A 21,593-nucleotide genomic window follows, 5' to 3' on the forward strand; every position below is an offset into this window, starting at 1 on the left:
ATTTCACGATGCTTGCCGCACCTACACCGATGAGGGAACGGGGCAAGCAGGTCCGCAGTAACGATAATCCTTAACTTCACACTTACGGTGTGAGTCATGACTCCATTCTCCTTCGGTTCACCTAGAATCTTTTCGACTCCTCCAACAACAGGAACCGAAGCGATCAACACCCAGTACGAGCCTTCTCCGCCACTACGAAGTCCTCAGCTACGAACAAAGATCATCTTGCAGCGATCTCCAGTCCATAATTGTCAGTACAAGTGAAATCCTGCTCTGGAACAGTCCACTATCCAGATAGAACAGACTAGTTCATCATTGTCCTGTTCCTGCCTACCATTCCGTGCGGCCGGGCACGGGCACGCTGCATGTCCTGTGCTCATTCCTGTGCTCTCACTATGAGCAGCAGATAGCTTTTCACGATAGCTGCTTAAGAGTTTGCCCTACAGGTAATCTGCGCTGACGGGCATGCTAAAGACACTCTAAATATATGTCCCGATAAAATCTCGATAAAATAAAATATCCTGATAAAGTGTTACCTCGCCATGCTTTCGACTGTCTCATGGCTCGATATTCAACATAAGTTGGAGACTCCAACACACATACCGGCTCGCTAATAGATGCTTCGCATACTCGTCTCGACGGCAGTGCCACTCATGCGGTACATAGCTATACGTTTGCTCTTTATTCATTCCATATGGATTTAAAAAAATGAAAATACCAGGCGGTTTGATTACAAACCTTGTTATAAACTCAAAGGAGTCTGTACTGAATAAGTGTTATGCCAACTCGTTGTCGGTATTTTAACTGAAGTGTAAGGTTTAGTTCATGGTACAAGGGGACGAACAGCAATGCAAGTGATTAATCAGACAATTATCATCAGTCTCCCGTGCAGCTGCTGGTAAACTTAAATCAAGGGTGTCAGATATTTCTTGCCGAAACACTACACATAGGTTCTAGAGTGAAGGAAAAAGAATGAATCTCAAGTAGTAATAATGGCAAACAGGCACTCCAAAAAATAGCATAAGCTACTCCAGAGCCACTGGAATCACTTGCTTTAAATACTTAGCAAGTATGGCTTCGTGGCAGTAGTAGAATCATTTAACGTCCTACACTACTGTGTGTAACTTACTATCGTTACTGTTGATGATGATAACGCAATGGTTCATAAGTTATTCGAGAGATCTCGGTCTGTCATCTAGTTGCCTGTGACTAGGTATTACCGGTAGCTGGATAATCAATCCTGTGAACGGGAAAACGGTTCAGATTGGATGTGGGCCCCGGTCCTGCCGTGTGAAGTTCGGCGCCGCTATCGCTTCGGCCACCAGACCGCCCCACAATGTTATGAAAGACTTTCATAATGTATATTCTTCCTTTGGTGATTGGCTGAAGAGACCAAAGATTGGTGGTATTTTTTGGGTAATCCGTTGTCCTATCTGCGGTTGTAGCGCCTGATAAGTAAGTAAGTAAGTTGTCCTATCTATTTCATTTATTCAAACAATAACCGTCTCAATCACATGATTAATCGCCTAATTTCAATTAATTATTTTTTTTTTTTATTCATAAAGAACGGCCTGGCCATATAGCTTACCTAATTTCAATTAATTATTGTTGAAATGTTAACCAACAGTGAGTAATTATTGAATACATAGTAAAAGTTTCGTGGGCATTAGATCCCCTATTAAAGGCACGGAAGCGAAATGTTTTTTTATACAAAAAATGTCTATTAAAGAACCAAACGAAGACAGAGATCTTGCATGCTTCGCAAGCCAACATCAACCAGAGGCTGGTCGTAGGCAAATTATCTCAATCAATGAGGCAGTTATCAAAATTTGCCATTTTTTGCACTCAGCGTCGATTAGTGTCAACGTTTTAATCATGAATTGTAGCCGATAAGGCTGACAAAAATAAATCTAAAAATCCAGTAGGTTTTTTTATTGGTGGAACCAAACTCCTTCCAGAACAAGCTTCAATATTTACTTCATTTCAGTGATTGCGTGGACATTATACTGGCGCTGATAGATGGCATGATTAAGCAATCGAATGACAATAACTATATTAAACAAATCAAATTGCATTTCGCCTCAATTTATACATAAAAAATCATATCTTATTAAACATTTACCACACATCTCCCAGCTCCCAATATTTATCCTTCATAATAGTTAATTGTTTCGTCATCATGCAGTACATCATAACTCTTGCCCCCCCCCCCCCTCTCTCTCTCTCTCTCTCTCTCTCTCTCTCTCTTTGCCTTCCCTCCATGGTGTCATGGTGGCAATTGCGATGGCCTTGATGCCGACATAACTTCCTTAAAGTGCAACACACTAACAAACGGTTGCGCAAACGGGTCGCAAACCGGTGCAGTTCCGGTAACAAGCAACGAGGCGATTTCTATTTTCACCGGCATTTTCCCGTCCATGCATATGGATCCGATGAACACGCGAAGCAAAACACGACCCGGTACGAACGGTACCATGCAGTTTTCCAACGTTCACTGGAAGTACGGTTTTCCCCACAATGGAAGGAAAACACACGAAAGATCTCACGCACACACGTCCATTTAAAGACTATGGACTCAAGTCATGTTCCGGATCGGACAGAATGTATTTTTAAAACTCAGTTTTTGATACGCCCGGGAGTGTCTTTACTTGCTTTTATGGTGTAAAAAATCATATTTTATGTCTTAATTACAATCAACTGATAATATATTCCAGTTATTTCTACCCAACCCGCCTTTTATTGCTCCATTAACCGGTCGGTCCTTCCTACGTATGCGTGAGTGAACTCACTGGAATCGGGAAAACCGACCTACGCGGCCGGTCTGAACTTCGGCCTCCGGTGCGTTCTTTATTGCGGCTGTTATCAATTTTATGTGTCGACGTCTGGTCTGCGATGCAGTTGCCGATTGTCGGTCGTCGTGTCCGCATCGCCAAAATCTGGCACGCTCGTTAAGAGAGCGTTCGCGCATTCGGTCCGATGCAAGTGTGCACTTTTTTGTGCGAACAGTGACTGTCAGTGCTTAATCTGCTCTCGTGCAGCCAAAACGGTTTTTTTTGTGTGTAAATTGTGTGAAGGGATAGTGATAAAGAGAACCGAACCGTTTAGCTGGTGCCATCGATTCGAAGCGATAAAAGTAACACAGTAAAACGTGCAAGTGACAGATTACTCCGCAACGCTGCGGATTGGAGTTAGTGAACAGTTTAGTGACAAAAGTGAATGACGGAAGTGTTTTTTTTTTCGGCTGCCGATCGAATGCGAGTATCTCCTGTGATGGATTAATTGTAGTGAAGTTGCATAGGATTACCTTACGAATGTTTCGATTGCATTTTTCTTCATGGTAAGCGACGGAGTGTTTATGAATTGCTTTAGCTTAGTTTTACTTATAAAACCAATACAATTTCCCCAAATATTGCTTCATTGTATTTCTCCTCTGATGTATGAAACATTGGTGATGAAACAAACGAGACCATAAAGCCTAACTTTTCATTAAAAAAAAAACTCGCCGAAAGCTCATCTGCATAACCATAACGTCATTGGTTTTTTCTGCTCTTCGAGTCCAAGTTCTCGTATCCAAAAAACAAAAACCCCAAGTTCGTCATTCTAATCCTTTCGCCAGCGTTTGACGAACCGAGCCGGTCGTATTGCTCATTAACATAATTTCAAACCCTTCAAACAATTTTCTCCACCGATGGGAATTCGGACAGAAAACGCATCCTCGCCCTGCTCTGGGCCAACTTCCGGCTCACCCTGTCCCGCATATGCTAATGCACGATTCAACCAACCAACCAACCAACTGCGAAAATTCGTTCGCTTGCACACTCTTGCTAGCGGTTTTGCGTGTGCAAACCCGCACCATTGCCGGCAGTCGAGTGGGATTAGCTTCGTTTGCCCGTTGGCCGAACCCGAACCACATGCTCTGGCTACCAACGCACAAAGTGATCAGTAAACCTCTGGTCCGCAGTTTTTCCACCAAACAGCTGAAGCAAACCTTACTTCCAACAAGCTTTCTTGCGCGCAGCACAAGTTTTACCAACCCTTCCAGCAAACCCTTTGAACTGGTGGTGGCCGTACGGGCGGTGTGGGGGGTTGCATTGCTCCCTCTGCTGAGCAAGGCACTGAGCCGATGAATTTTAAATTTTCATGCAAACAAAAAGCTAACTTTCGAAATTGTGCAACGCGCCAGAAAAGCATTTGCATTCTGCTGGCAATAATATTTTGGCCGCTCACAAACGCGCGAGGTCCTACATCAAAGGATCGGTTAATTTTATCGCCAAGCCAAGCCTGGAGCTACCCGGTCCCGGATCGATACATTTTGCATTTTGCAACACATACTCTGCTGCACACTGCTAATGGAGTGGATGTTTCAAGACGCAAATTGAATTACAACCTGTCAATCTCAATCCATCAGAAGCGTCAATCCCCGGCGTGATGGTTTCATATCTGCTCATAATGAACGGCGGGCGTGATTACAGCAGGTATCATCGTCAAAAAGTCTTTCAATTACGTGAAATTAATGAATGCACTCCCATCACTCACCGTTGGACGGTGATGAAATGATGAGGGTTGAAATCCGACCTGCAATCGCTGTAAATGTGTAATGAATGGATTATTATAAAAATGTGTAATTTCATAAGATTGAACATGATAGTTTTTGTTTCTGTTAAAAATGCTGACTTTCATTTCAGTAAAAATCAACATCCATTTAATTTTATGTAAATGGGTTTTTGTGTGTGTGTTGGCGTTGCAACGTATTCAGTCATGCGTGCAGTTGTATGCAGTCATGCATATAATGACTTTCCTGGATAGTCAGCTTATGCTACCGAGCTTCCGGGGTAGTGGAGAATGAGTCGATAACTTTCGACTATGGTAAGCCGAAGTAGTAGCGAAAATTTTCATTTTGGTAATAAAGTTTAAAAGTGTACACCGATTCGTTAATTGCAGAACAGCACTTTTACACAAATAGCAGGTATGGAGCTCCAGTAGTTGACCAAAATTTTACTCATCCATTATTTTTTATCCAATTAGAACGGCATGAAAGTAGCGATTGTGAGCCATTATACAATAAAACTGACAGTTAAATCATTATTTACTTTTGTATTATGAATGTAGGTATGATCGGGTTCTATCACCGATTGGTCAGCATTATCAAAAGTATATTTCTAACTTAAAAGCAATACTCTTGACGTATTGCCTTGACGTCCAGCGTCCGTTATTAGTGATGAAGCTGTCATGTTTCTTGGATTGTGAAATGTGCTCTCGATTTGCGCACGTGTCTTCCTAGACAGTTTTGCAAACAGGATGCATGATCAAGTAAGAAATTATGCCTACATACATTCACTCACTATAGTACCGGGTTTAGTTAACTTAAAAAAACCCAATCTCGCATGTTTATCATTTTCGCTATGATCTGTCCTTGACTGTTATGGACGTTTTTGACGCAATCGGTCAAGCAGTATGCAGCGTTTGATATGCAATTTTATTCGTGTTTATCTAGCGCCCTTGGCGATTTTCACGATGCAGCAGAATGCAAACTAAAGAATTGGTCAGAAATTTGTGTTTTGAGTGAAATGTCCATAGCAGAATGGCTGAAAATGGTGCAAAAAATCTATGGTAGAAAAATGTGTATCAAAAACTCGAGCCTTCTAGTGGTCTAAAACATTGGCGGAGCGTCTTCAATCGATAATAATCGAGAGAAAAATAGGAAGTTGTTGATTTGGGGCGGGCCATCGAAAGTATTCCTTTTGGGCAGATTTTGGATTCCTTGGAACGAACCCAATTGTTGATGTCCTCGTGTAACTTGCTCTGCTGGTTAGCCAGGCCATGCGCTATGTGCGAAAAGTATTGATCAGGTAGAATTACGTACTTCAACATTTCCAGGCAGGTTTCAATCGGTAAGACAATGTAGAACCTAGCAACATGAATTTATCATGTCTATGCAATTAGTTGTAAGTGATAACGCTTTCCTGTGATGGTTTTGTCCGGTTTCAACTGCTCACATTCGCCGACCTGGTCCCACCAGATGCACGGGAAAACCTTCGACGCCTGCATGTTTAATCGAAGTATCCACCTTTCATCACTTGGCACGATCTGGTGCAGGAATCGCTTTGCCTTCTCTCACTAAACATCTCTCGACTCCAGTTCAATGGGCCATCCATGATCCTCCTGTATCAGTCGATCCTAAAGCATGAAAACGGTTTGAAATGGCTTGGCGGGATACTCCCCTAAATAAGATGCAATTTCTGTAGCCCATTGCCCGCGAACATTATCGGCCAAAATGGAAGGGTGACGCTCTTCAAAGCCGAAGTTACCGTTTTGGTAACGACCTAACCGTTTTCCACATCTTGATTCCTTCACCATCTCCCGATGAGTTCCAGCTGCACGTTGTGTCTGGTTTACATAAAACAGTGGAGCTTCCTGCACGTTACAACTAATTTCAGATTGATTCAATATTTCAGTAACAAATGAGTCAATAAGGTCTACAATTTACCTCAAGTTTTAGACTTTAAGTAACTTGATTTTTGATGCTCTTCATACGTCGACAAATCGAACGCCATTGGCTGCAGAACAAAAAAGTAAACAAGGCTGTTATAAAGTTGTGGATTCAATTGTTGGAATTTGAAATCTTTTGACTCTGGATTAGTATAGATCTTTATGATGAAGAAAGGGTGAAAAACAAGGCATGTAGCTGTACTTCTCATTCTAACACATACTATGTGCAGAGTTTAGGGGGTGGTCATGGGGGTCGTAGGTGAAGAATTTGCTCAAAAAAAAGCAATCAGCAAAGGTTCGATAGTGACATAAGTCTTCATGCGGCTCCCAACAATATTGCCTCTATTAGCTAGCCTAACTATTCGTCCTCGGACAATAAGAATAGAAAATAGAACGCGATTGCAAGACATCAATTAACAAATGTTTTAAATATATAAAAAATATTCTTTAATGTACCTACAAAAATTCACTTCAACTTAACGTTCTTCCATCTAATAGACCACGTTTTCTACAGCACGGTCACAATCATCCTGCATCTTGGCTAGAACAGAATGTCACTGCTTCTACCAGCAAAGATGATGTCTTATTCGTATTCCGGTCAGGGCTCCGTGGAAAATCTCTTGGGAAAAGCAGCTGTCAAGATCCCTGCCGGTGCCGGTCTCCCTTTTCGGGTACAATCGGGTACATCAATGTCGATGCATCCAGTTTCAGCCAATATTTCACATTTTGTCATCGTGCACTAAAGTAATTCTATTGTTTTGATAGGTTCCATCCACCGTCGCGCTTGCCTTTTTCTCCAAGCCCTTTATGCTATTACATTAAAACGTGAAGAAATTGAGCCCTCTTTTGGCAACCGGGGCTCATGAAAACGGGGCCAGCTATTCAAATTGAATTGGCAGGTTTGCGTGCATGACGATGAACCAGCAAACCCAAATTCTTTTTTGCTTCTGGTGGTGTGTATTCTACCCCAAAACAAGCCAGGCTTTCTTAATCTTTTCCGTTTTTTTTTTTGCTGTTCCTTTTACGACACCAAACCGAATCGATGAACGAAAGAAAATTTAAATTTATGCCCAAAACTTTGAGCCAACCCCACCTCCACTTCCTGCCCCCACTTCTTAATGGCCAATTGAATTTCATCGAATTCGAGGTTGCCTGCCGTTTATCATACTTTGGTGGGTATCCGAACTAAATGGCACTTGCACGGTGGTGCGGTCATTGCGTTACAACTTTACAAAATTAACTATGCTGAACATGGATGTTCCGTGGTCGAAAGGTACGGTCCCAAGCGGAGTGTGTCAATTCGTAAGCAATTAAAATTACGAGTAAATAATGACGAGTAATGGTTTATTGATGCTGCTACTGTTGCTTAAGACGCAAATGAAGCATTCCGTACGAATTTGTTATTGAACAGCAATTTTCCATGCTTGAAAAGACTGATTTATGGGTGAGCTTTAAGATCGAAAAAACTGAGAAATTTGGTTAAAAAAAGCACTGAAACAAGTCTTAAAAGCCGATAAGACGAAGGAGCTTGAAAGAAACTTGAATAAAGTATGCAAAAAGTTAGCGCTTCCACAACTATCATCGCCAGTTTTACAAATGATCAAAGCCCCCCAAAAAAGACCCCCGAAACCTCAAACAAAACCACCCCTCGCACAAACGGCCACGACCCATTTCCGTTCACCATAAGAGCAGTCCATTTATTAAGCCCAACAAATTGGATTAAACTGACAGAAGCCTACCGGCCGCACCCATGGCCCTGGTGCTGGTTTCGTTTGTTTCGGTTGCGGTAATGACAGCCACGACGACGTCGGTGGTGGCGCCTACAGACGAGTGGTCCTTAATTTCAACACCTTTCACCGGTCGTGTAATGTCTTGCTGCGTTTTTGCTGGCCAGCCACGCCACAACCACGTCGATAAGTTACCTTGGCAAGGGTCGACCAGGCAACCTGACGCAAAGACCATCCACCGTGCGGTAGCTCATTAATAAAGTCCGGGCAATCGGCATCACCAACCCATTTCAACAACTCTCGGTCGGTGCCGATAAACTCATTAAGGAAAAACAGATCCATTTCCCTGCGTGGAGAAGGTTCGGTTCGGTTCCACGTGGCACAGGGCGTCGAATCGCAGCCGGCTGAGTCAATATCTGCTGTTATGACAAGAGCATGGTACAATAATATATTTCTTACCAAAATCTCATCTCAGTTATACTTATCTGTGATAGGAACAGGGGCCAAGGAAGCAAACCAAAGTTGCGGAATAAAATTGTATTAAGTCAACTGTAGGCTTAACGAAATTTACACGTTGAAGAACGTACAACAGTCAAATATTTTCCTAAACTCAAGATTTCCCCACAATATTTTACTTTCTTCGCAATCATCCTCTCACCAATGTGACGTGATTTTTGAAATTGGTTTAACCCTTAAAATGTCCTCCGTCACAACATCCTCCTTCTCATCGTTTTTGTTTTTGGTTCGTCCTTTAATATGCCCCGTTTCACGGAATATCAACCATGTAAACGCTCACCGTACGGATGCTCCTGTTTGCGGCCAAGCAACAACACGTTTCTCGTTCACGCGTTGAATGGACGCGCGCGCTCCTTGAAGGCCCGCCGGCCCGGGTATTCAACCATTCATCCGTCCATCCATTCAAGCGGCTATCGGTTCGCCACCGTTGCTCCGTCCAAGGAGAGCATATTAAAATCCATAAATTAACGCCATACAGGCTGGTGGCTTTCATTGCAGGGTAATGCCCGCTGTTGTCTCTGTTGGGGATGGGCTGTGTTGCACTCTGAACCACCAGTTCCAGTGGCCTTTTTATCTTTTATTCATATGCTTATAAATACGGAATTGCACCATTAAAGAGTGGCTTCTTTAGTTGCTCGGGCCGACACTTTTGACAGGCTGCGTGCCAGTGTCTGTTGCACTTAGAGTGGGGTTCCTTTTAAGCGTGCTTAATTGTGGCTGGAGTTTTCGGTCACGTGTAAGGCCCCTCCTTACCCAACACAATCCCTCTTTTAACATTACTGCACGAATGCATCTTCCCCCTCACATCAGTATTTTGCGTTACTCATGGCGCTACTCTGTCACGAAATGAACATCAAAACTGGCGCTTTTTGTACCAGTTGTTTTCATGCTCTTTTTCGTCTTCTAAAGTGTTACAAAGCTGTGTCTTTTGTTGATTTTTAATAGCATATGGCATTTTCTTGAGCATATACCTTCCCATATATGTTGCTATTAGCGATTGAGCAAGTAGCAACAGTAGCTACATCCAAGAACGGAGGTATTTTTATTAGCGTACTTGTATCTCTAGCGAAATATCAAACTAACAGAAGCCTTCCAATAACAGTAAACGTCATAATAAAAATTGAAGGCCCAGCAACAACAAAAAAGGTTTTATTTGAGTCGACTCTTCTCCCGAGACCTCCCCACAATGAAGATACCAATTGTGGGCGGACCGACAAGTTGACAAGCTAGTTGAGTTTCCTATAGGAATGATGGAAGGACGTTGGAAAAAAAAAGCTGAAACCGGGCTAGCAAAGATTCAGCACTCAGTTTGACACCTTATGAAAATGAAAATGTTATGACACACGCGACACATCGTCAACCGATTTCGAACAAGGGGGAAACACCCACCTAAAACCCACCAGCAGCGAAAAAGAAAAACGAACCGTTTGTGGGATTCCACCCTCCGGAATTGTCGTGCGTACCTTTTGTCGGGACTGCATTGCATTTGCCAAGCCGGGAGGGTTGTCTACACCTCTAAACCGACGAAAAAGTTGGAGGGGCAAAGAAAAATGGCCCACAGTGCCAACCCTAGTCGGTATAAGAAATTAGATTAAACCAACCTCACACCACAAGACGAAAAAGGGCTCGCCGTAATAACTAGCACTTTACCTCACAAGGACTTAAGGAATGTTTGGGAGGGAGAGAGAGAGAGAGAGGGATGGAGAGATAGATAAAGAGAATCGGTTGGTTCTAATGCTTCCCATGAATCCCTACAGTTTCATTGCAGAAACGTTATCGCGTTCTATTAAACCTCGATTCATTCGATGATTTATTGCAAAATTAATTACTGACGGCGGTCGTCATCACCGCCAGCGGGAATTGAACCATTATTTTTAAACAAAATATTTGAACGATAAATAAAACAGTGTGAAAGATTGACCAGACATTAGTTATTACAAAAAAATACAATGGCTTTACATTTAGTTATAAGCCAACCAGAATTGGCAGTACGAAGCATCCTTTTTTTGCATCCAGCTCAAAATAGCAATAAACCCAGCGAGTATTCATTCCGTGCTGCTCAGCGGCCGTAAATGCAGACACTAATTTATCCCGAGAAAATCCCAACCAGCATTGCCAGGAATTTTATTAAAAATATTACCTTCATATCAACGGTCACGCCGCGTAATATCGTGTGATTAATCATGAGGTATGAAAAATATTTGCCAGTCTTGATCCCTTTTTTCAATCCTTAACTTTTAATTTTCCCCGAAATTAGCTTTTCGGTTTGCACCCTTGCCTGGAAAGTATGATTCAGTAATAAATTTTGATGAAGCTAATGCGGTGGGTTAAATCTGATATTCTAGCAAGCATTATATATTAGTTTTTGCTACTACCTATAAATAAAGATGTGAGCACTGAAAGAAGACTATTTTTTTTAATTTCACTCCCGTAATACGATCTTATCATACGCATCGAAATATTCTCTTCCGTAACGCAATCGACCCACGGACTAGCGCCGATATTTCTTAAACATGGAATACATTTCGCGCCCATTTTCTATCGATAATCGCTTTTCGCGAATGCAAATGTCCTGTATGAGGGTTTCTTTTTTTCTCGTGTCTTGTATGAGTGTGAAGACGGTAAATCGATCTAAATGCAAATGCCCTAATCTAACTGATTTGATCCTCTGTCAGCACAGACGGACGACATTGCAACAGCTGTATCCGGTGCCTTGTTAGGACTTTCTTTTTTTACTTTCCCACAGTTGTCGAGGTGATTTATCTCAAAAACCTAAAAATAAGCATTTAAGAGCAACTAGGAGTTCCAGAGTCCTATAAAGAAATTTATAACCAACCAAAGGATAATACATTTAACGACAGTTATGAGAAAAACACTTTGCTGCTCATTGATTCTATCGCAGAGTACGCATAGATAATGTAATGGCGTTCTTCAACGAACGTCTTGACGCTTCTCGAGTCCATCCAGTGTCCGCCTTTTGGGCGTTAACCTCTCTGCTTAGAATCGACATCGGAAGTATATTATCAGGTGTTTGCTTCTCAATCTGCCGATTCTCGACGACCGCCCACAGTATTCCAGACTGGAATTCATCGCTGGCCTTCCTAATGATACCACCGAACAACCAGTGCGGCTTTCGTCCATGTTTTTGTACTGTACTTGCCTGGATGTTCCGGACTCCGTCAATGCTTGTGTTCACGGAGCTAAAGACCTCCTTTGGCGCTCGTGATCCACAATGTGTATGAAAATATTTTTTTGGTATGAAGTTAGTCTAGTAGTTAGAGGCATTTGGATTGCCGCTTTTAATGAACTGTTGAATATTGTAGCAAATATTGTTCTGCTTGGTCGTGGTGCTAGAGGCGACAGTAGCACCGGTCTTTACACTGTGGATCATTCTTCTCCGGGGATCATTTTCCGGGATTTTTTCTTTAATATGTATTTTAAACCGACAATACGGCATCAGTCCGTAATAATTAATAAATAAATAAAAAATGTATTTTAAATATCCTAGCGAAACATTCGTTCCTCTCAATCCATTTTTGAGGTGTAAGAGGTGGGACTCATCATTATCAAATCGCATCCAGACCGCCTGACTGACTATCCAGCTACGGACAAAATCCTACCAGATAAAGTCAGAAATAGCAGGTCATGATTTTTTGAGTTCGTAATACCAATGAAGATGAAGATCTTTTGAATTTGGATCTTTGAAGATCTGAAGATCAGTATTCACACGGCAGGCCCGTCAATCAAATCCCAACCGATTCGTTCACCCGTACCGAGCACTGTCTATTTAACAACATAATATGTCAATATCTCTATTGAGCCAGATATGGCAAGCATGTCCTAAGAGGCTGTTAGGTCAACAAGAAGAAATTGTGATCCTTTTTGTCGTTAATTGTTAATTGTTGCGTCCCAGTGACAGATGTGAGAGAACCAAGTCAGAACCGCGTATTCCGTTCGGACCCTTTTTTGGTCTCCTTTTTTTTTGTGTCTCTTTGGTTAATCCCAAACGAACGATAATTGTGGTGAGGTGTGAAGTTGGCATAAATACAAATAAATTTCCAACAATGACTTACCAATCCATCACAATATAAGCAAATAAAATGATTTCATACTTGGTCATTATAAATAAAAAAAACGACTTACTGTTTTAAGAATCCCAAAATCCATCCGTACGTTGATGCATTCCTCTAATCAGCTCACGACCATGCCAAACAATTTAATAATCTGCCGAGCGGTAATAAATATTAAAGGTCCCGGCGTTCCATCGCAAATCCCTAGCCGCACACGATGGTAACGATTTTTTATCGCCACTCAGCTGATTCTGAGCCGCGCTCCGACCGACCGGTCCCGGCTGCAGGGTATCAGCATTCATCGTTTTACAGCGTCGTAAAATTGTACTCTTGAGACAGTTTGATGTAAGTAATGTAGCGGAAAAGGAAAAAGGAAACCGGGCAAAACAGGCTCATGCACCCTAGCAGCGGCATGCAATAACTCCTCCAGCACGCCAGCTTCTGGCAAAACAAAAAAGGCAATGTGCTCGCATCCAAGTTCGTACGAGCATGGCGAGAGAGAGGCCCAATGTTTCGAATTGCCAGAAGCGAATGATAGTTTATGATAGGAACAGCCTTAGTTCCCGGTGTGCGCTTCGGGATTTTCTTTGGCTCACATCCACAAGTTGTGCGGTGTGCTTATTCAAGCTTGGCGAGTGATGCAAGCTTTGCCCAACGTTTCTGCCATTTCAGTTGCGTTCTTACCGCATCCTGAGTTCCTCATGCTACATCTCAATAAAGAGACGTAGAAAATGCAAAACATTCACCAATGCCAGCGATATGTCAACGTGCACCACACGTTGCTCTAGTAGCCTTCAGGACGCCTTACCATTCCGGCTGTCACACAACACGCAGGCGCCGGGCATGAAAGCCAAACGAACGCGTTCCATCCATTCCTCAGCCATCCACCATAGATGCATATGGTTTGGCGCGTGTGTTCCGGTGTTTCTGCTTGACTGCATAACTCTGTCTTGCAATTGCCGGGAATGTAAATTCGCACTCCGGCTTTGCTTACCAATTAGCACCATTGGCATCGTTGGCCATTGGCTTTACATTTATAATGAGCAAGATGTAGGGCATGGTAATGAACCTCAGTTAACATTGTATCATATCATTGATCTTCCATTGCAGATAAGCCGCACAAAACAACCATGGGATAGCAAGATGCCAGATCGCAACCCCGACCAACCATTACGGTGAGTGGTTAGACACGCATTCGGATGAATTTATGGTGGTTATACTTAATGTATAACCTCGTACAAAATACCTCACATATTCTCCCGTAAACTTCAAAACTGGTTGAAGTTCTGAAGCATACAAAAACACTCGAGAAAGCTTTTATATTGCTCTCTCGTGTTGTGAGAATGTCTAGCCTCGTCTCTCTCAGCGTGGTAACCATCGCAACCATCGAGGCCTCGCTTCTTTCACCTCCACAACGTACACGACTTTCGCAACGCCACAGTTACATTCTCTTGCATAACTTACAGGGCAGGCGCATGTTCGTTATCACTGTTTAGAGGAGCGCATCATCGGCGATACTGGCCGCGAGATATAGGGATAGCCGAGAGCCGATCCCAGGCCCTCTTTTGGGCCTTTCCTGTCTTGGATCCACGATTTCGCCTTCAAATCTCTCTCTCTCTCTCTAGGCTGTTTTCCTCTCTCGCAAAAACCATGTTTTTTTGTCCTCGTCACTTTTCCTCGTCAGGATTTTTCCCTTCTTCTATCTCTCTCGCTCGTACGCGCGCTCTCTATTTCTCTTTTCCCGTCAATTTCCACGTCGCACCCGTCGGCGTGTGCACAAACACACAGCAACCGAAAGATGCTTTGCTCAGTTTGTGTTTGATCTCTGATGAAAAGTGCACGACGACATACCGGAAAATTCGTCCCATTCGGTTTTGGTGTAATTTCTTAGTGTTTTCCAGCGATTTTCCATTCCATCAGTGCAAAGTGAGTGAAAGTGCCATTTGCCTAACCAACTAGGAAAAGCATCCGATTGTTCATTGATTTCTGGTGAAATAGCTTGGCAGCCGATGGTTAGAAAAATCGCTCACACACTCCCCAAGCTGAAAGACATTCCGAAACACAACGTCACCTCGTCATCCGGTGTTCCATTTTCCATCATTTGCGGGAGTGATTTTTCCGTGCTTGGTGTCTCGCTTCTTTCTCAGCTCCCTGTGCATTGTTGTCTCGCTCTCGCTCCACTCCACCAGACTCTTGTAGTACTACTGGATGCGGTAGCTCCCGTTCTGTTGTTGTTAGCTTTCCCGGGCATTAAATTCTAACGAGACCGGATGGTGAGGTTATGTTGTGTGTTGGAGTCCTTCTGCGCCGTGCAGCGAACAAACCAAGCGGAACACAAACCCGTCGAATGAATGAATGAACGTTCGAACGAAATAAGTGAGCAGCGTGAGCAGCGTTGTTGGTCGTACGGCAAAACAAACGGTCTGCTGCAGCGCGAGGACTGTCAACCTTCGCCCCATTCGACGACTGCCGTCAACGTGGACGCTCCATCGATAAAGGTAGGATCAATTCATTAAATTAGACACTGGCTGGGTTTTAAATTACCCAGTCGTCAGCCGTATGCCCGTATGCGACTTGCGACCCTCTGCCGATTTATCGATCCAGATTTAAAACCAGCATGGAGCAACCTATTCCGAAGCATGTTTCCGTCGAAGTTGCAGGAACCAAATACACCGTGCCGCTTCTCCACCTGCCTATACCCTAAAAACCCCAAAACAAAGTTTACCACTACATGTGCGATGCTCCGGTTCATGCAGGTTCCGGTTTGGAAGCTTCTTCTGCTTCGCTATCGGTTTACCATCTAGATAACATTCTCGTTTTGCTACTTCCTGGCGAATGGGTTATCGTCCCTCGCACAACTAACTAATTCGTTAGCTTAGGCTCCCTGTTTGCTCTTCTTCCGTCCCAACAACACAAACCTGTAGTACGACCGGCTTTACAGTTGCTCAACCGTGAACCCAAAAGTTTGGCTCAGCACAAACGCTCAAAAACGTATCGGTGGCGTAATTTGAGATGGTTGTGTTTTAAAACCCCTTTTACAGCTCACAGGTCCTGGAATTGGGTAAGAAATACGAAAAAAAAAACATAATTTTTGTCTAAAACAACCCACATCAATTGGCGACGCGTGGACTCTGCCTAAAATTGGCCGAACGTCTCGTTCGTATACATTTATACAACGACCTATTTATAAAGAGGCCCTCAGCATAATAATTATGCAAATATTATTATTTCCACACGACGCACTTGTCTTGTCCTTGAAGTTAGGTGGCACGGGCTGGAGGAAAAGTCCTCTGCTTTGCGTTTGATCAATGACGACACTGCTAAACATAGATGCTTCAAGGAAAATTGGCGTTGAAATATTCATATCACGCTCACCAGTTGTAATTATTACTTTACCATCGGCTTATGCATTTTGTTTCACCGCATTTCTTACCATTGCACGCTAGCTGCTAATAAACTATACCCTTAAATCTGGTTTTGCAAAATTGCCACAACACTCAAAGCTCATGGAAGCAATATGCGATTCATCGAAACCTAATAACACTCAACGAATGAAAGATATCATTTGTCGCGATTGTATATCTACATACATCTGATCCGCTGGATGTAGCCGTGAAAAACAGAAGTATTCTCCACGGGAGAAACCAAAGTTCTTCCGCTCGCGCTAATGAACATCCGTTATCATTATCGTTAATTTGTTCAGTACAGCATAAAGTGGAACTTGGATTACAGCACATTCGTGTCCCCGTTGGCAGGCCGAGCCGAGCGTCTTTGTGTGTTAATTAGTCAGCTTGCTTGCCGTATGCCACCCACCCTCAAGGAAATGATTACTTTCTATTTTATCTGTCTTCGCCGTAGCTTACCGACTTTGGTGCTGACCGCCGGTTTAAGCACGTTCAATAGTTTTCTTTTAAGACAACTCCGAGAAGTGGGACTGCAGCACTAGTGCGAAAATACGGACCGCATTTACTCACTCGTCTCGGTGTTGCGCAACGCAACTGTCAGCCTTGGAGCTAGTGGCTTCAGCTGCCTAATCCACCGGATTTTCATAGATTTTCCTACGGCTTGTGCTAACTTTTCCAACAAAATGACCTAAGCCGTGGGTACTGACAGCAGTACCCTGCCGATAAGTTGATGCGTAGGTTTTATTTACCTCGTTTGCACATTCGCGCGAATGTAGCGAAGCTTTGGCGTTGCGAATTGGTTGCTGGTAACGTGAAAAATGGTTCTCGAGAAGGATACTTTCATCCTGCACGAAATGGTAAGTAGATTCTTCCCGCTAAATCAAGCCATTCAATAGTGCTATCAAATAGCGGCCGAGTGTTCAAATGATAAATAGTCCGGTTCGGGCACAGGGAACGCCGTTTTCTATCTTGAGTTCTCACCCGAAATCCCTCGGACAGTCGTTGAGCCAGGTAGATGGATTGGAGGAGATCATCAACCACTCGCTAGGTTCGTAAAAACTAAATAAACCCATAAACAACTGTGCTGTGTGATTCGAACTGCTTTCTTCCAGCAAAAGCTTATTGGCCACTTTCTCTCTCACTGTCGCTGTTTCGCTTTCGCATCCTGGTGGGCACACTTTTTGCACTCAATTTTCACCCCAGCTGCCCCGTGGGTCGGGCGGGTATCATGTTTAGCACGAAATTATCATGGTGTACGGAACCGGCAGCTATCACCGGGGCTTGCAAAATTCATGAACAAGTAGATGCGAGATTTTGCACTCGTCTGCCCGTTTTCTCTACCTACGGTTTGGTTTGCCACGGCATGAAAAAGCATCGCAAACTTTGCGTTTCGTTCGGCTACTCAACCTACAAGAACCTGTAGCGTGTTCGGTGCGCGTAGAAGGCGCATGATGGCAGACATTTTCGGGAACAATTTCAAATCGGACTAATTGATCCCTCGGGGTATCGAGGGATATAGAAAGGGACGAGGCTGCTTGCTGTCGTGAGATCTTAGCTTATTCTTTGTGACAGCCGTCAGGAACAGTGCTGTGTGACAATGATTTTCCTGTAATATGTTTTGTTACATGAAACGGGCTTAAGAACATTTTCTTTGTAAAGTTTGTACATGATTTATTAAAAAATATTTAAGTTTTATGTAGCAGCTTTACGAGAAGTTCAGTAATCTCACAATCGTGCAGTGAATTAGACTCGCGAGGCTCCGGTTAGCTGATAGTGAAGAAAAGGGGATAGAGTGATGGAGTTGATGCGTCCGTCAGAACGGCCTGGACATTAGATTGGTAGGTAACAATGCTAAATCCTGAGGCCTTTCTAGGATTATTAAGTCCGATGGCGCTACATCTATTGAATACGGAGTTTGTGATAAAACAGACAATGCTAATGTTTCCACAACATCACTTTGTCGTGTCGTTTCGAATATTCTAGCCGTTTTTTCTCGTAGCCTTTGACTCAATCTCATTAACTGCGTTTGATATCTTTGTCCTGTGAGGTTTACCTGATTTGAACAGCTCTGAATAAATCACACTCCGTCTGGTTCCACCAGGTACTTAACAGAACCTTTGAGCTATGTGTGTTTGACCGAATCAATGAAGTTGCGATATGACCGGTACCCGTTTGATGGCTGAAACTGATCCACTTGTCATCTCCAGCAACGATACGGTGAGTAATCCTCCCCGATTGTGACTTTGGATTAATATTTGACACATGACGTGCTGACTTTAGATATCTCGAAACTTCAACTCCTGAAGAATCCGTTTTCATACCTTCTGAATCATTCCTAAGATACGTAACTTGTGAGGATATTGCTTGACGAGTCTTTCCTAGCATCGTCGCAAGCTAAGCTTGTGCTTGGATGCGCTTTTCTACCAGCAGAGCAGAGATGTAATCATCAGTTTTGGAACTTTTTAGGTTTTCCTCCGCAAACAACGTCCTCAATATTAAAATCGCCACTCCGAAAGCGTTGAAACCACTCTTAATACTTTGTTTGACTAAGAACAGCATCTCTGTAAACTTTAAGTGGTTCGGTTACCTTTTTGCTGGAACACCTGCCGCCAATGACGCTTATTCGGCACGAATTGAACCTTACGCATATGTCGTAACTTGTAACTTTCTGCATACAAATCTCCAATACCTTGGTACAGTTTTGAACTGACACGTCCCAGCATGATTTATGACATGTTGAATGCGTCAAAATCGTGTCGCCTTTTCTATTGACCATCGGTTTTAAAATGATCGATATTTATTTGTCTTGACCTAGCGAGCTCTGTATTCAAGCCTGTCATAGCTGTCGGATAGTCCCCACTACTGGGCAACGGTCCGGATGGGAATCGATCAAGGGCGTTGTTGTGTTTTGTTAGAGCACCTAATCATACACAGACTAACGACATGACAAACAGTTCGTTAATATGATAAACAGTAAATATGTTCGAAATTTGTAGAATCTCTTTGAGATGAAGAGATTTTTGGATAAAACTGAAATATGTTGTACTTTCGCTTTAATGTTTGAGTTAAGATGCAAAGTCTACATGTTTCAGGCATTTCTGAACCTAAATATTTCAGCCAAATCCTTGCTCAAGCACTCATGTTTTGAAAATGTCAGTCTAGACATGATTAACTCTAGCCCAGAGACTCTCTCTGTCTGTCTCTCTCTCCCTCTCTCTCTCTCTTCTTGTCCTAAATCCTTTTAGGTCATGTCTGCCATTGTTAGCTTAATAAACTTAAAAATATCATATAGTTAGTCCTCACATCAGAGGTCCTTCCTGCCTTTAATTATTTAATTACGCAGACGAATAACCAGTTCTTGAGACAAAAGTATTATTCACATGGGATTCAATGCAGGATACTCGGTAGAATAGACCAAACACTGACGCGATTTTTAATTACTGAGAGATTTTATTTCCTGTACAAACAGTGCCGAGCTTCATATCATGTTGGTATAACATATTTTGCTCCACATTGTTTAATCGCATACTTCTATCATTTGGGATTGTCATTTAAAGCTCCACTTGTCTGTTTGGAGAGTGGCTCATCTTTACATCCAAAAATCAACTTCATTTAAATCCTCCGCACGTGTTAATAATGCATACCGCGGCATCAGAATATCACGATCGGGTTGGTCGAAAATTCGGAAATTAATTATTTTCAACAAAACTTTATCCTTTTCCAATGTTCAAATATCCAACAAAACAAACTGTAAACAATGGGCAGCCTGTGCAGCAATTTAAAATGTCCACACAACACGTGCATCAAAAATGTGTAAAACCAGATGGGTAGCTACGATTAACTCAGTGCTTACCTCAGTGCTGGTTTGTTTTTCATACCAGTTTCACTCTTTGATGAGTTTGTTTATCAGCGAAAGAGCAAACATGTTATACCGTGGGCAAACAGTGCACCTCACCGTAGTCTAGGGGTTTGATTGACAATGCTATCTAGCGCGTAAGCACTCTGCAAGTGTTGGCAAGGGTCACCAGCAAAACATGTTTCGTCCAGGCCGTCAGGTTTGCATCCCGTCAGCCAGATCAGATTTGTGGCTGTGTTCCCGGCAGGATATACGCACCGCCTGACACTACTAACCCGGCAATACGATGAGAGGCAGGTTCCCAAAAATAGGATTCAATTTCGCTGCAGCTGTCAATATGCTCAAAGCTCCTGAAGCTTCGGTATTATCTAGCGCCACTCAAATTCCGTTCGGTAATCCAGCACTCCAGCACGCCAGAGATTGAATTTACGTCGGGTGCGTCTACCATGGTATCAAGGTACCGGGTGGTTGGAGTCGATTTTTTTTCCTCCTCTCCAACGTACCCTTGGCACATCGTTCCCGTCACAAACGAAGCGAAGACGACCGAATCAAAGATCTAGCAAGCAAACATCTACCACCGTCAAGCACCGTGATGCCACGAAGGGTGTGAATGGCCCTGGTACAGAAAAAGACACTCACAGCCGAGTGGGTTGCCGTAAAAAGGATTCACGTGTGCTTCAACTACTGTCGCCTGGGAATGAAGATGGAGTGGATTCTGTGTTTTCAAGATGATAAAAAAGCTTATACTGCCGTTGCTGTGGTTGTCGCTCGATCTCGATGCACGACGTGAACAACACAAACAAACCAAGTACCGCTTTTTGGGTTGGTCCCTTCAATCCGTTCGGGGAATGATAATGAATAAGTGAATGTTTGGAAGGCAATCTTTTGGTAATCCGGTTTGAATTGTTTCATTCACATGGGATCAGTTAAGCCACGCTAGCTGCGCTACTCACAGGACATCCATCAGTCAACAACGGCTCCTCCTGGCTTGTGTGGTCCTACGTCATTCGTGTTGCTTTAATCCTTGAGCGCGACTGTTTGCCGACGTTCATGACTGCTCGTTCTTACGTTCCTCCAGACAATACAAACAGTAAGTCTCATCAAATGCAACCAAACCCCCCAAATCTCGGTTCGAGGTAACTAGCCACACATCCATCCATTCATTGTCTGAAGAGCTGCATCGTGATGATGACGCTCCCGGAGAAGCACAAGATGATGACGAACTCCTAGAGGCACAAATTGATTTCGAAGACACTGTTGGACAATGAGTGCATAGCTCCCTCGGTGTGTGTGAGCATGGTAGATGAGACACTTCACCGAAAACCAACGCTCTTGAAGCTCTCCAATGAATTCTTCATAGCCATTACGTTCTTCTCGAGAGCGACTCCAAGTGTAAGCTAAACTGCTCAGCTTTAAAGAACACTTACGTTGCGAGTAATTGTTATTTATTTGCAACTCTCCGTGCTGCAAATTGACGCCCGATTGGATCACCCCTTTAACATTCAAACCTTCAGGCTAGGCGGCAAGATTA

At 43.2% G+C, this 21,593-nt stretch overlaps 1 protein-coding gene across 8 annotated transcripts in view; it reads left to right on the plus strand.

Annotated features, from left to right (window-relative positions):
- The window catches only part of LOC118512227, a 96,852-nt gene that overhangs the window by 24,623 nt on the left and 50,636 nt on the right, over positions 1–21,593 (plus strand). For 3 of the 8 annotated variants that reach the window (XM_036056350.1, XM_036056343.1, XM_036056344.1), the window contains one exon: positions 13,913–13,977. In XM_036056350.1, coding sequence (XP_035912243.1) covers positions 13,946–13,977 — 32 coding nt within the window. In that variant the 5' untranslated portion in view covers positions 13,913–13,945. Of the gene's footprint in view, positions 1–2,822; positions 3,338–13,912; positions 13,978–14,365; positions 14,729–14,794; positions 14,815–14,853; positions 15,301–21,593 lie in introns of those variants that run through there. The other 5 variants (XM_036056349.1, XM_036056345.1, XM_036056347.1 and 2 more) reach the window with 5 other exon arrangements.

Source organism: Anopheles stephensi, chromosome 3 (assembly GCF_013141755.1).
Source record: "Anopheles stephensi strain Indian chromosome 3, UCI_ANSTEP_V1.0, whole genome shotgun sequence".
Taxonomy (NCBI): Eukaryota; Metazoa; Arthropoda; class Insecta; order Diptera; family Culicidae; genus Anopheles; species Anopheles stephensi.